The sequence below is a fragment of the Heteronotia binoei genome, chromosome 14 (genome assembly GCF_032191835.1).
Source record: "Heteronotia binoei isolate CCM8104 ecotype False Entrance Well chromosome 14, APGP_CSIRO_Hbin_v1, whole genome shotgun sequence".
In the NCBI taxonomy this organism is placed as follows: Eukaryota; Metazoa; Chordata; class Lepidosauria; order Squamata; family Gekkonidae; genus Heteronotia; species Heteronotia binoei.
In genome coordinates, this window is record NC_083236.1 from 46,313,271 (window position 1) to 46,326,605 (window position 13,335).

Sequence of the window (13,335 nt, forward strand, 5' to 3'; positions counted from 1 at the left end):
CTGTAGACAGATCCCAAAGGAGGAAATACTGTATTTTGTATAATTAATCTGTACAACTAATTCAGGGGCACAAGAGATCAATGTGGCCAAGAAGAAAAATGCACCATTTATTACAGTTGAGAATAGCAAAAGTCATATTGACTAGGTGATTTTTTAACACATTGTCATAAGGATAAAATTTTACTCAAATGGGATGTCTCCTAATTAATTGGAGGAATTAGCATAATTAGAGACACAGCATAGGCTGCTGCTGTATCAGGCAGCTGAAACCCCCCCCCCCCATCCTTCCTCTGCTTTTTTTTTTAAATAGCTTCAGCAGCTGTGCAGAGATATAGGACTCCAGAGGCAATTTCCTGGAATGAAGCCATTGGCATGACATGTGTTGACACAACAACCATGTGACTTATACAAATCTGGGTGGGGATTGTAATTCACCAGCTGATCTTTGGCTCTGCTACTCAAGCAACAGCAGAAGACACAATACCAAAATGCTAAGTGCACGCAGCGTCCTGGTGACGGGGTCCAACCGAGGCATTGGCTTGGAGCTGGTCCGGCAGCTGGTGGGAAAAAGCAAAGGGCCAGAATGGGTCTTTGCCACCTGCCGGGACCCAGAGGGACCACGTGCCCAGGTGAGAGCCATGGTGGCATTAAGTGTACCATGGGACAGATGCATAACAAGAGATTCCTCTGGATGCTGAAGATATTCTGCCTAGGGGATTGGAACTTCAGGTTCATTGATCAGGCTTGGACACTTTCCCAGTCTCAGGACATTTTTGCTTCTCCAAGACCCTTTCAATACAAAGTTATTACTCCTTAATGAAAAACCCATCCCTAAACTTTCCACTCTCTCAAATACACCAGTCTTGCTATTGCATCTCAAGTCTCTGCCTTTGGTCTCTTTCAGGAATTGAAGAACCTGGCTGCCAAATATCAAAGTGTCAAAATCCTCCAAATGGGTAAGTGATGAGCCCCTCAAATGCCCTCTTCCTTCAGATTCAGGGCCATTCCACATGATTGCCGTGCTATAGTTTAAATGCACATTCATTCCTCATTTCCAGTACTCCATCAATGTGCGTTCTGCCCCAGTTTTACTTCTTTCAGAGTCCTTCATTCCCAGCTACATGGCATTCTTTCTTTTTTCCTGGAAATATTTGGTGTTAGATTCTCATATTGTTCTCAGACTTTGTACTCCGTTTGCTGATTTAATAGTTTGTCCTGGAACATGTTTGCCTTCATCCTCATACTTTTTAACCTGATCAATTAACTCCAAGGGGTTGGTGTGGCAGGACTTCCCTTTGCAGATGCCATGGTTATTTTTCCTCAACAGACTACTAATTTAGCCAGATACTAGTCCAACAGGCCTGTAATTTCCTGGTTCCAATTTCTAAAAAGTTGGGTTGCCAAGTCCCCAGTGGCTGCTGGTGGGGAACTTTTTCTTTTTGTGCGCCTGGCACGATGATGTCACCCAGAAGTGACATATCACACCAGGCACGTAGCATGGGAATGCTCTAGGCCTTTGGGGAAACACTATGGTTTAATGCGGGGCCACTCTATGGGGAGGACGCTATAGCACCTAGAAGTTTCCCACAAATTGCTAGAGTGGCCCCTGTAAACAATCATAGAGCCCCCCCCCCCCCGAATTCCTAGAGCGTCCCCACATTACATGTCCAGCATGATACATAACTTCCAGGTGATATCATCATGCTGCACGCTGCCACGCATGACAGGGCTCTTTGAGGGTGGGGATCCCCCGGCAGCCTGCTTAGAGCCGACGGGTTGGGGGCCTCAAAACCAGGGGAACCCCCGCCCCAGCAGAAGCTTGGAAAGCCTACTAAAAAGTGTGGGGGGGGGGGGGTTGCTATTTTTTTAGTCATCTCTGGCATATAGGCTAATTTTAGCAACAAGTTAGTAGACCAACAATTTCAGATTTTAGTTCTTTAAGAACCCTTGAGTGTGTGCCATCTGTCCCTGCAGATTCATAAGTTTTCAGTTTACTTAGTAGTGCTAGAATTTCATCACTCATTACCTCAATTTGATGGAGTTCTTTAAATACTCTCGTTAAGGGCTGAGTCAAATGGAGGTGATGTGAGATCGCTCTATGTGACTATGACGCAAACCAAAAAGCAATAATTCTGAAAACTGATAAGAATGCAAGAATGAAGCAAGGCCTATATGGTGAAGGGTCATTCTAAGAAGAGTTACACACCCTTCTAAATCTCTGGAGTCCAGAGTCACACCCTTCTAAGTCCACTGAAATCGATGAGTTAGAAGAGTGCAACTCTCAAAGTGCATAAGGTTGATAAGAACAAATGGAGTCAATTTATGCTGCTACTTGCTTAGATCTCATCTATAAAATACCAACATTTTACATATCTTCCAACAGAGCTCTTTCTTTAATTGGACACAGTACATAGCAGGGAAAGTGTTTGGCATTGCAGGTACAGAGGCCGCAGCATGTACAATAATTGTCTCAGCATTGTTCCCCAAATAAAGACACAGGAAGACCACATGGGGATTAAAGAGCTGGTTAATATTAATTAGCTGAGTTTAGGCTTATCAGTCTAAGGCTCTTAGGCTCCCACCCCCCCCAGCAATCCCCCCCTCCTTTCCCTGCACTTAAGAGGGAGAAAATGTTCAGAAGGGAAGATGCTATAGACAGAGCAATGTCATTTCCATCTGCTATGTCTGCAATGCTCTAGGTATTTCCCCAGTCTCTGTGGTCTCCATCATAAAGGAAATGTGCAGGGGCCTGTGTGTGATATTTCAGGGTAATCATCCAGAAGAGATGATACTTCATTAGTAAAGTTCCCCTTGCTCTATTCCTCCTCCCAAGCAAGAAGCCCCTTCTATGGTGTGATCTTTGACCTGCCCAAGCAATAAACTCCTGTGCCTCATTTGCAGTTTAGAGGCAGGACACCAGCATCCTGGGCCCTGATGGCCATTAACCATTTTGCTTTGCAATTATGGACTGATTATACACACATATGTTACATATTTTTAATCTGTCTACATAAGGTACCCAGGTCCAACTCAGGAAATACCTGGGGACTTTGGGGGTGAGCCTGGAGACTTTCCCATTCCCCCAAAAACAAAAACACACAGTAGTACAGTTCCCCTGAATACAATCTTAATTTCCTTATCATCTTTTTTGCCTTCATAAGGTCCCCCAGCAGCTGTACTTCCACTAAATGTAAGAGAACACACACAGAGAGCAGCCAAAATAAACAGTATGCCACACTTTTGTGATTTCACTGGGGCAATGGTATAAATTGCATTACTTACAGGAGTTGCAGAATGTAACAATCTGCTATATTTGAACCAGTTTCTTCAGACACAGGGAAATGAAAGTAAAGAAGAGAGAGGTCTAGAAGGTGGAGTTTTCCTCCATTGCATAATCAGGTTCTAGTTAACTCTTTACTAGTCATTGTATTATACCACACAACTTCTGAAATGAATGCAAAATAAACAGAGGGACTATGTTTTCTTCCTCTCTCACACACTAGCCAAGAAGAGCCACATGGTTCTTCCTGCTCATCCACCCATGCAGCTTTCACGTCCTGCTGAGATTTAAAGGCACACACACATTACAAAACGCAGTTTGCAAGCTTCTTCTAAACCTGCTGAGATCTAAAAGCACATCATGGCTGTTGGGGCAGGGCTTTCCCCACCGGCCAGCTGGCTGGCAGTGAGGAGGAGCTTGCAAAACCAGGGGATCCCCCTCTCAGACCTGGGGGCTGGCAAGCCTCTTACATTAAATATTTTACATGTGTGGAAAAGTCAAAGCACTGTGTGAAATAAAGAGTATATGCTCTAGTCTAAAGGCAGCATCTGTGGAGGTTTGCTGAACTGCTTCCTACCTGGTGATGGCTCACCTTTATTGACCTATAAAATGTTGTTGCTTTAGATACTAATGATCCATCCAGCATCAAGAACACTGCCACCAAAGTAACTGAAAAGCTGCAAGGAAATGGGCTCAATCTCCTCATCAACAACGCTGCCATTGTAAGGGTAGGCACCCTCGAATCTGAGACAGCAGAAGACATGTCTGAAGTGTACAAAACCAACGTGATAGGGTCCATGCTGGTGACCCAGGTAAGGACATCCTGGGGTCTCTTCTCCTCATCATTCTGTATAGCAGTTCAGCTGTAAACACAGTTTCAGCTGTCTAAGTCCATTGAAATCAATGGGCTGAGACAGGCATAACGCTGTTTAGGATTGCATTGCCCATGGCTTAAGGAGAGTGGTGTGTGTCCTGCTCTTCCACTGACCAAAATGTCCTCATTTATTGTTGTGTACTGCATTTTGGTCCCTGAATTTACAACACAGCGTTGCCTCGCGCACTCAGGGGAACCTGGCGTTAAAGTTGTGAGCTCCTGGCATTAAAGTTGTGAGCTACTGCATAAATTAGTGTGCTCTGGGGGGGCCATCCGTGAGCTAAGACAAAAATGTGGGAGCTGGAGGCTAAAATTCTGTGAGCCAGCTCATGCTAACTCAGTTTAGAGGGAACACTGCACCTGACTAGGAAGGGACTTTACTGGATCGCCTATTAAGAACTGTGGAGCGAACTTTAATCGGTCAGGATTGGACTGGACTTGGGAGGGGGTTGTTCCGGGTGCAGTGGGGACCCGGCCCCGCCATGTTCTCTTGTTATGTGATCACTAATAAAGAATGGTTGCTGTTGTACGTCTCAGAACCCAGTACTTTACATTTATTAATTAAAATATTTATATCCCACCTTTCCTTTTGGCTCAAGTTTGAAGTCTTCCATCAACTTAAGGAACCTTCCTCCAAACTGAGATAGTTTCATGTCAGCTTGCAGTAGAACAGCTAGATTCAAGTCCAGGAGCACTTTAGAAATGAACAAGATTTTGGGGGCATGAAGTTAACGCTCCCTTCATCAGTTATCTGTAGAGACCTTTGGTTCTTGAAAGCCCCAAAATCTAGTTCAGGGGTGTCGAACTCATTTTGTTATGAGGGCCAAATCTGACATAAATGAGACCTTGTTGGGCCGTGCCGTGTGTGTACTTATTTAAGAATAGGTAGCAGAGATACAAACTTTATAAAGGACACAGATAAACACAATTAAAGATTTTTGAAAAACTTAAAACATACTTAAAACATTAGCACTCAGTCTTAAAGGTGCTTTCTTTGTATTTCTCCCATGGAATCCAGGGAACTGGGCTAAGGAAACTCTGGCTCCTTCCATCGTTCTCCAGGAGGGGGAGAAGCCTCAGCCAATAGAAGTAAGATAGACTTGTCTCACTAACTCTGCTGTGCAATTCAGAGATCCTGGCAAAACAAGCTTTGCCTCCCCTCGTCTTCCCCAATGGAGGAGCCTCAGTCAATGGAGAAAGTAGAGATTTTGTTCTATAGCTCCTGTGCTATTGAGCAAGCTTTGCAAAGCAAGCTGTTATGCAGAAGGAAGGAAGAGAGAGGGAGAAGGAAGCAGATGACAGCCAGTTGCTCGGGGGACTGATAGGAGCCCTTCGGGGGCCTGATTCAGCTCCTGGGCCACGTTTGACACCCCTGATCTAGTTGGTTTCTAAGGCACTACTGGAATCTAGCTGTCCTCCAAATGAAGTGGATCTTCTTTTGTAGGAAGAGCAACTTAGAGTGGCAGGGAATCTCCTCTGGCTGGAGGAAGACTACTTGGAAGATACTTAGATGCACCCAGGCGGTTCTTGGTTGTTGAATGCTGCCTGTTGAAAGTTCTATTGTGATAACAGAAATTCAACTGGTGCATCATCTCTGGTTGAGTAGGGGAGGAGACGAAGGGGGGAATTGTACTCAGTGAACCAGGATCATAAATATCTACCGTTTTGATAATAAGGCCATGAGCCATCTAGAAGGTGGGACTTCTACACTGCTGAAGAGACAGCCGGGCCTCTGTTGCATTGCTGACCTTGATTCTTCTCTCTCCTTCTCCAGGCTTTCCTGCCTTTGCTGAGGAAGGCGTCGCAGAAAAGCCCCCAGAAAGGGATGAGCTGTAGCAAAGCTGCCATTGTCAACATGTCCAGTGAAGCTGGTTCCATCACCAACCTCCTTGCGTGGGAATATGGACACGTCATTAATTACCGTTGCAGCAAGGTAAGGAAATGCATGCTCTGCAAAAGTGGAAGAACTTGTTCAGTTCATGTCATTAAAAGGCGGAAGTGCTCACTCAGTTCATGTCACTAAAAGTAAGAACTGAATGCATCATTTGTCTCTTTACCTCTGTCATGTCATATGGGGAGGCCCTCCTGATTGCCCCATCAATCAAAGCTCATTGGGTAGGTATGAAGGGAGGGCCTTTTCACTGGCAGCCCCACAATTATGAAAAAACCTTCCATGTGTGTGTGAATTTAAGTTCTTTAGGAGGCTATTGAAGACATTTTTACTTAGGATTCTATTTGGTTAAGTTTTCAAGCAGTCCTGAATTGTGATTTTAAATGTTGATTTTGATTTTTAATGCATTTTATCTATGTAGCAAGCCACCTTTAGCTTTATAAGGAAGACAACTAATACATGTTTAGATAAATAAGCGAACTTTATCCTTCCTAGGCTGCTCTAAATATGCTTAGCCGGTGCCAGTCCCTGCGATATGCAGAAGATAGAATCCTATGCATTGCACTGCACCCTGGATGGGTGCAGACGGACATGGGAAACACAGAGGTAAGTGCTTCATAGTGCAAATTCATTCCGAAGCCATCCAAAATGATTTGAAGATTTTTGTTCTCATAGCTGAGGATGACCCAGACATAATGTTTTCTTGTAATTCTGCTAAATTGAACACAAAGCATGCCTATATAGTCAGGAGGACCGGAGGCAAGTGCTAAAGGCAGTGTGATCCATTTCCATAATCACACATAACTCTTGGCACACTGGGTCTGATCTAGCACTGACTTTGATCAATTCTGGACCATTCTGGTGAAACATACAGATGCAACATGATGCAACACGTATGCCCTTGACCAGGACATAAGGCTGCAGTATAAGAGGCCTCAATTACATTTTTATTAAACAACTTTCTTTTTGGTCCAGCAGATTTATCGATTTACTGTATTTTGTATTTTGAGTCTGTATGTGTATATGAACATGTATGAACATATGAAGCTGCCTTATACTGAATCAGAACCTCGGTCCATCAAAGTCAGTATTGCCTATTCAGACTGGCAGCGGCTCTCCAGGATCTCAAGCTGAGGTTTTTCATGCCTATTTTGCCTGGTCCCTTTTCAATTGGAGATGCCAGGGATTGAACTTGGGACCCTCTGCTTACCAAGCAGAAGCTCTGCCACTGAGTCACCTTCCCATATTTGTTTGATCTCTGAAGAAGCCCATTTCAAGTTGAAATGCATCAAGTCAAGTGGTTTACCATTGTTGTTTGAAGATTTTACAAAGGAAGGAGGGTAGTGATGGAACCCTAAATGTTTTTAACTTTCTATAATAAATACTTGTATTTTTGTTCAATATTTAATTTTATATTTTGCTCTTAATTTTAGCCCTTAAGTTGTATATTAACCTTTCATGTTCTTGAGTCCTTTTCTCTCAACCATGAGAATTATCAATGATGCATTCCCAGTTTTCACAGACCTAAGTTGCAGCCGGTATAGCGTAATTCCTCCCAAGTGTTAGCTATGTCTTCTACCATGTTCCTTTAGAATTTCAGCTGGGAGACATTCTCATGCCCCATCCTGTTCCCATTTATGAATGGGTTTGCTTTTTAAGCATAAAAACACATGGAGAAAAAGCCAAAGATCAAAGAGAATGGATCCATGTTATATCAGTCCACCCACAATAGTCTAATAAAGATGCCTTCCAAGAGTTACAGGGGGGTTTTTTGTAGCAGGAACTCCTTTGCATATTAGGCCACACATCCCTGATGTAGCCAATCCTTCTGGAGTTTACAGTAGGCCCTGTAATAAGAGCCCTGTAAGTTCTTGGAGGATTGGCTACATCAGGAGGATGTGGCCTAATATGCAAAGGAGTTCCTGCTACAAAAAAGCCCTGAGGGCCTAACTACATGGTACATTTTCCTAGTGTCCTCCTTGTATTTGTGTGGTCCTGATCTGAATTATGCCTGTGTGTGCCTCAGTTGCCAGTCTCCAGGTGGCCCTAGAGGTTTCCCAGAATTCCAACTGCTCTCCTGACTGCAGAGATCAGTTCCCTGGATCAAATGACTGCTTTGGGGGGTGAACTTTATGGCATTCTACCCTGCTGAGGTCCCTCCAAACCTTGTGCTCACCAAGCTCTGCCCTCAAAACTGCAGGAGTATCCCAACCCAGAGCTGGCAACCCTACATACTTCAGTTCCCAATATGAAAATTGCAGTGCATATCAGACTGTGTACTAGTCCCAAGGAGGCTACAAGTAAATTATACTAACAGGTAGCCAGGCCATTTGTGGAAAACATGGGCCAGAGAAGAATCCCCTCTTCCTTTTCCAGGCCAGCCCACACCAATTTATCTTTCCCATTTAATGAGGACCAACACTGGTGGTCGGAGATGGCCAAGGGGAGAGAAAATCCTTGAAGAGTCATCTTTCCATCTTTCTTTCCTTCTCCACCTCCCCAGTGCATCCTCAAAATTTTATTCTGAGAACATCTGACTTCAATGAGCAGGTGTGCATAGATCTCTTAAGGTTGCCAACTCTAGGTTGGGAAATTCCTGAAGATTTGTGAGTGGTGAGTTGATTTTGGAGAGAGGCGGGAGCTCGGCAGGGATGTAGTGCCATAGAGGCAGCTGCCATTTCCTCCAGAGGCACTGATCTTTGCCAAATGGAGATGCTGTAAGTTATAACTCTAGGAGAGTTTTCACTCCAGGATTGCTAGAGCCCCTGGTGGGGGCAGGGTTCCCCTACTGCTAGGCCTTCTCTTTCTGCTGCCAATCTGCTGGCTGACAGGTGGGGAGAATTTGCCCTGAAAAAGAGGGAGATCCATCCAATGTGCAGCAATGTGTTTACATCATTGCCCATGTGACCTGGAAGTTATGTCATCACATCTGGGATGTCTGGGTGACACTCTGGTATTCAGGCAAAAACTCTATGGTAGAAGCCAGATTTACCATAGAATTTTTGCTCAAATACCAAAACATTGCCTAGACATCCTTGGCATGATGTCACTTCTGGGTCACATGGACAATGAAATAGACATATTGGTGTACGTTGGCTGGGCCTCCGCACAGCTCCTGATAATTCTCTCCACATTCCCTGCTGGTTAGACCTGGCAAACCTACTCACCTTGTGGCTGGTAATCCTAAACTACATACTCAGAATGTACCACACACTGTCTTTTCCCCATCCCCCACTGAGTTCCTTCTGGGTTTTCTCAGGGCTTTTTTGGTAGAAAAGGCCCAGTATGAACTCATTTGCATATTAGACCACACCCTGACATCACCATTAATTTGCATATTAGGCCACACCCCTGACACCAAGCCAGGCATAACTGCATTTCTGTGAGTTCCTGCTCAAAAAAAGCCATGGGTTTTCTATTCCCAGAACACCTGATCACCCATGACAAGTATTCTGAGCCCTATAGTGACGATAAATTGGGGGAAAGGAAGAGAAAGAAAGAATAGTGAAGCAAGTTCAGCTTGGGGAGCATGGCCATCTCCTGCCACCATCTACACAGGGAGCGGTGGTGTGAGCTCTCAGGATTTTACCCCCACCCCATTCATCCATGACAAAAGTTTCCGTCCATGACTTATGTAGATAATAGCCATTCAGAGGTCTAAGTGAAATGAATTTGTCTAACCTTTTTGAAAGACTATCTAAGCTAGTGGGCATCAGCATACCTTGCAGCAATAACTTTCACAAGTTACTTTGCTACAAGAACTATCTGGCCCCAGTTGCACAGATCAGAGGCTGTTTCCAAATGTGTTGAAGTGAACTGCAGTGGAACTGAGTTCTATCAACAGGAGGCAGCATTTGATATTGCTTTCCTTTTTGCATTGGGTATCTGAGCATTGTACACAGATTATGCAATTTACGCTCTTGGTCAGTCATTCAGTGCCAAGTCCTCATGTGATCCGCTGATTCTCTTTCCAAAGGGACTGGCCCCACTGACAGTGGAGGAAAGCGTGCAAGGCATCCTGAAAGCCCTCAGCCATCTCACTGAGAAAGACACTGGCACTTTTGTGAACTGGGAAGGGGCACCTGTGCCTTGGTGAGACCCTCCATCCCCCACCTTGCAGGGGAAACATCTTGCATGCAAGGAAAATATGGGAAGCAAATGTGTGATTTCCTTTGCTTTTGTCTGCAATAAATTTACCATAACTTGCCGAAAAGTCAGATCTCTCTCTTCTTTCACACTGAGGCCAGGTTCAAACTAGCCCCTTTTATTTAGTGTGCATGTGCTTCTTCCAGGGGTTGTTTTGTAGAAAAATAGATGGCAGAGCTCATTAGCATAACTCAGCATATGCCACCCCCCACCAGCCAAAAGCAGCTCGACGCAAGAAAGGAGAGCCCCAGGCGAGTGAGGTCTGCTTGGGCCGGCTAGAGATCCAGTCAGCCCAAGCAGGCCTCGCTCACCTGGGACTCTCCTTGGCCACTCCCCCTCCCTGTCAAAAGGCCAGCAAGCCACCCGCCACCCAAAATCACATCAGAAGTTGAGAAAGGGTGCCGTGGGCTTCTCCAGGGGTTAATGAGGGTTGCTGGGGGTGTGGCAAAGCTCCTGGGGGCTGGCTGGCTGCCTGCTCTCCTAATCCAGGGATTGTTATGCAACTGCACCTACTATTCAATGGACAAGGTAGGTGGGGAGGAGGAGGGGGAACCCTCGGAAAGGATCAGGAGCTGCGCTCCTGTGAGCTTCTGCTGAATTCAAGGCCCGGCTGTTACATAAAAGACAATTCTTTTTGCATTGGCAGCTTCAAGGCAAAAACTTCAGGCTCTGAATAGGTCTGAATATGGTTGTCAATTCCCAGGTGGGACCAAGAGATATCTTGTAATTACAACAGAATTCCAGATGACAGAGATCACTTCCCCTGGAGAAAATAGCTGCTTTGGAAGGTGGACTCTGAGGTCCCTCTTCCCCAAACCTCTCACATCCCAGGCTCCACCCCTAATGTCTCCAGGAATTTCTCAATCTGGAGATGACAACCCTAGCTGATTCATTTAGTGTTTCTTTAAAGATTTACATTAAGTGGTTTTATTCAAAATGTTCATAGTCTACCACAGAACAAAATTTTCAGTATATCTTTCCCAGCTCAGCAACACCATTAGATTAAGAATCAGCTCTGAATATACTCACTCAGCTCCAGAGACTTTTTCATGCTCAGAATTCAAAGAGACTCCATGAAAATCAGAGGGGTAAGACGCGAGATGCAGGTTGTTGCCAGCTCCCAGGTTGGTGAAAGCAGAGAAACAACCATGAAGAAATAACTAATAGCAATATAACAATAAATCAAAATTTCTATTATCTCTATTCACAAATCATTATATGAATGAATATGCACTCAAGTAAATATTCTGTAAGATTTCAAGATGTAACAATCTTCCCAACTTTCAAAGTGCTAAGGTCTTCTCTGCCGCTTCTTCAATTTTCGTAGAAAGTGCTTGTGCCAACTCCCAGGTGGGGCCTGCAGGTTTCCTGGAATTACAACTCCTCTCCGGACTACTGAGATCAGTTCCCCTACTCTCTAGGAATTTCCCAACCTAGAGACTGAAAACTTTGAGGAAGGGAGGGACCTCAGCAGAGCATAATGCCATAGAGTGCACCTTCCAAAGCTGCCATTTTCTTCAGGGAAACTAATCTCTGGAGTCTGGAGATGAGTTATAATTCCTGGAGATCTCCAGGTCCCACATAGAAGCTAGCCAGCCTTGGTGACTCCCTATTTTTTTTCAAAGGGACAAATGCCAGTGGCTTTGGACACAGGCATGCAAGCCATCTAGGATTGCCAAGTCCAATTCATGAAATATCTGGGGACTTTGGGGGTGCAGCCAGGAGACTTTGGGGGTGGAGCCAGGAGCAAGGATGTGACAAGCATAATTGAACTCCAAAGGGAGTTCTGGCCATCACACTTAAAGGGACCACACACCTTTTAAAATGCCTTCCTTCCATTGGAAATAATGAAGGACAGGAGCACCTTCTTTTGGGGCTCATAGAACTGGACCCCATAGTCCAATCTTTTTGAAACTTGGGTATTTTGAGGAGAGGCACTGGATGCTATACTGAAAATTTGGTGCCTCTACCTCAAAAAACAGCCTCCCCAGAGCCCCAGATACCCACGAATTAATTCTCCATTATTTCCTATGGGAATAAGTCTCCATACGGAATAATAGAATTCCCCGCATATATTTCCTCCCCTCCCCCTGCTTTCGGATGACCCTGAAGCGGAGGGAGGGGCTCCAAACTGGGGGATCCCCTGCCCCTACCTGGGGATTGGCAACCCTAAAGCCATCCTGAACACCGTTGTCCATCTCACTGAGAAAGACAATGGGACTTTTGTGAACTGGGAGGGGGCCATCCTGCCTTGGTGAGACCACAACCTGCCACATCTTGCAGAAGTGCCTCATATGTAGAGAGGATGATGAGGGAGGTGAATGTCCAACTAACTGCTTTTGTCTGTAATAAAGTTACCATGACTTGCTGAAATGTCCGATCTCTCTCTGCCTTCCATGTTGTGGCCAGGTGCAAACTAGTCCTTTTTATTTAGTGCATGTGTGTTTATCTCCCCCCCCCCACATTGTTCTTTTTCAGACACGACTCCCAAAGTGGCTCAGAGCAATTAACATTTGACACCCAATACTACCCCTGAGCACTGCACATTAACAAAAATGAAACAGAGGAGAACGATCAGTACTCATGACTGGTTCCATGCAGTTGCTTTACTGAGAATTAACAGGGCTTGTTTATATATTGGGGTTTGTGTGTGTGTTTTGGGGGTAGTCCGATGATATCAAGCAACTGTCTTTGTTCAAGACCTATTTGTACCCCCACCCTTAGCACTGCAGAGACAATCATCTACCCAGAGTTTATTAATTTGGCTGGGTTCTGTCCAAAGGGTACACTGGAAAAGGGAATCATTAACCTATAGCTTCCAGGCAGCTTTTCTTCCTCTCTTTGCCTCCACGGTCTGTTACGTTCCTGTCCTCTCCTCAACTGGCAAGAAGTGGATCATCATCATCACCACATACACACACACACACACACAGACATGGCAGTGTGCGTATGCAACTCACAAGAAACTTCTTTTTCTGAAGTATTGTGGGCAGCAGCTCGATAGATGGGAGCTGAGCCAGCAGCAGCAGCATGTGAGCTGTCAGAGAGCCAAGCTCCTTATGCAAGGGGGAACTGGGGGCTGCCATCAGGTGAAAAAGACAGGCCCGGCTCAACTCTCCAGGCAGCCGCAGATAAGGCACCGAA

General features: G+C 45.1%; 1 protein-coding gene across 1 annotated transcript; it reads left to right on the top strand.

Moving 5' to 3' along the window:
• The first annotated feature begins 384 nt into the window (after positions 1 to 384).
• On the top strand, positions 385 to 10,249 carry LOC132582545 (C-signal-like). Its single transcript, XM_060254165.1, has 6 exons — positions 385 to 629; positions 905 to 956; positions 3,905 to 4,092; positions 5,929 to 6,087; positions 6,541 to 6,651; positions 10,022 to 10,249. Exons 1-6 carry the CDS (start codon positions 489 to 491, stop codon positions 10,139 to 10,141), a joined length of 771 nt encoding a protein of 256 aa, XP_060110148.1. The 5' UTR covers positions 385 to 488; the 3' UTR covers positions 10,142 to 10,249.
• The last annotated feature ends 3,086 nt before the right edge of the window (positions 10,250 to 13,335 follow it).

What these genes read in the sequence shown, in the direction of transcription:
- LOC132582545 (XM_060254165.1), top strand. Translation starts at nt 489, where the DNA reads ATGCTAAGTGCACGCAGCGTCCTGGTGACGGGGTCCAACCGAGGCATT. An exon ending in CAGAGGGACCACGTGCCCAG is followed by an intron (nt 630 to 904) that starts GTGAGAGCCATG and finishes GGTCTCTTTCAG; the next exon opens with GAATTGAAGAACCTGGCTGC. An exon ending in CGGACATGGGAAACACAGAG is followed by an intron (nt 6,652 to 10,021) that starts GTAAGTGCTTCA and finishes CTCTTTCCAAAG; the next exon opens with GGACTGGCCCCACTGACAGT.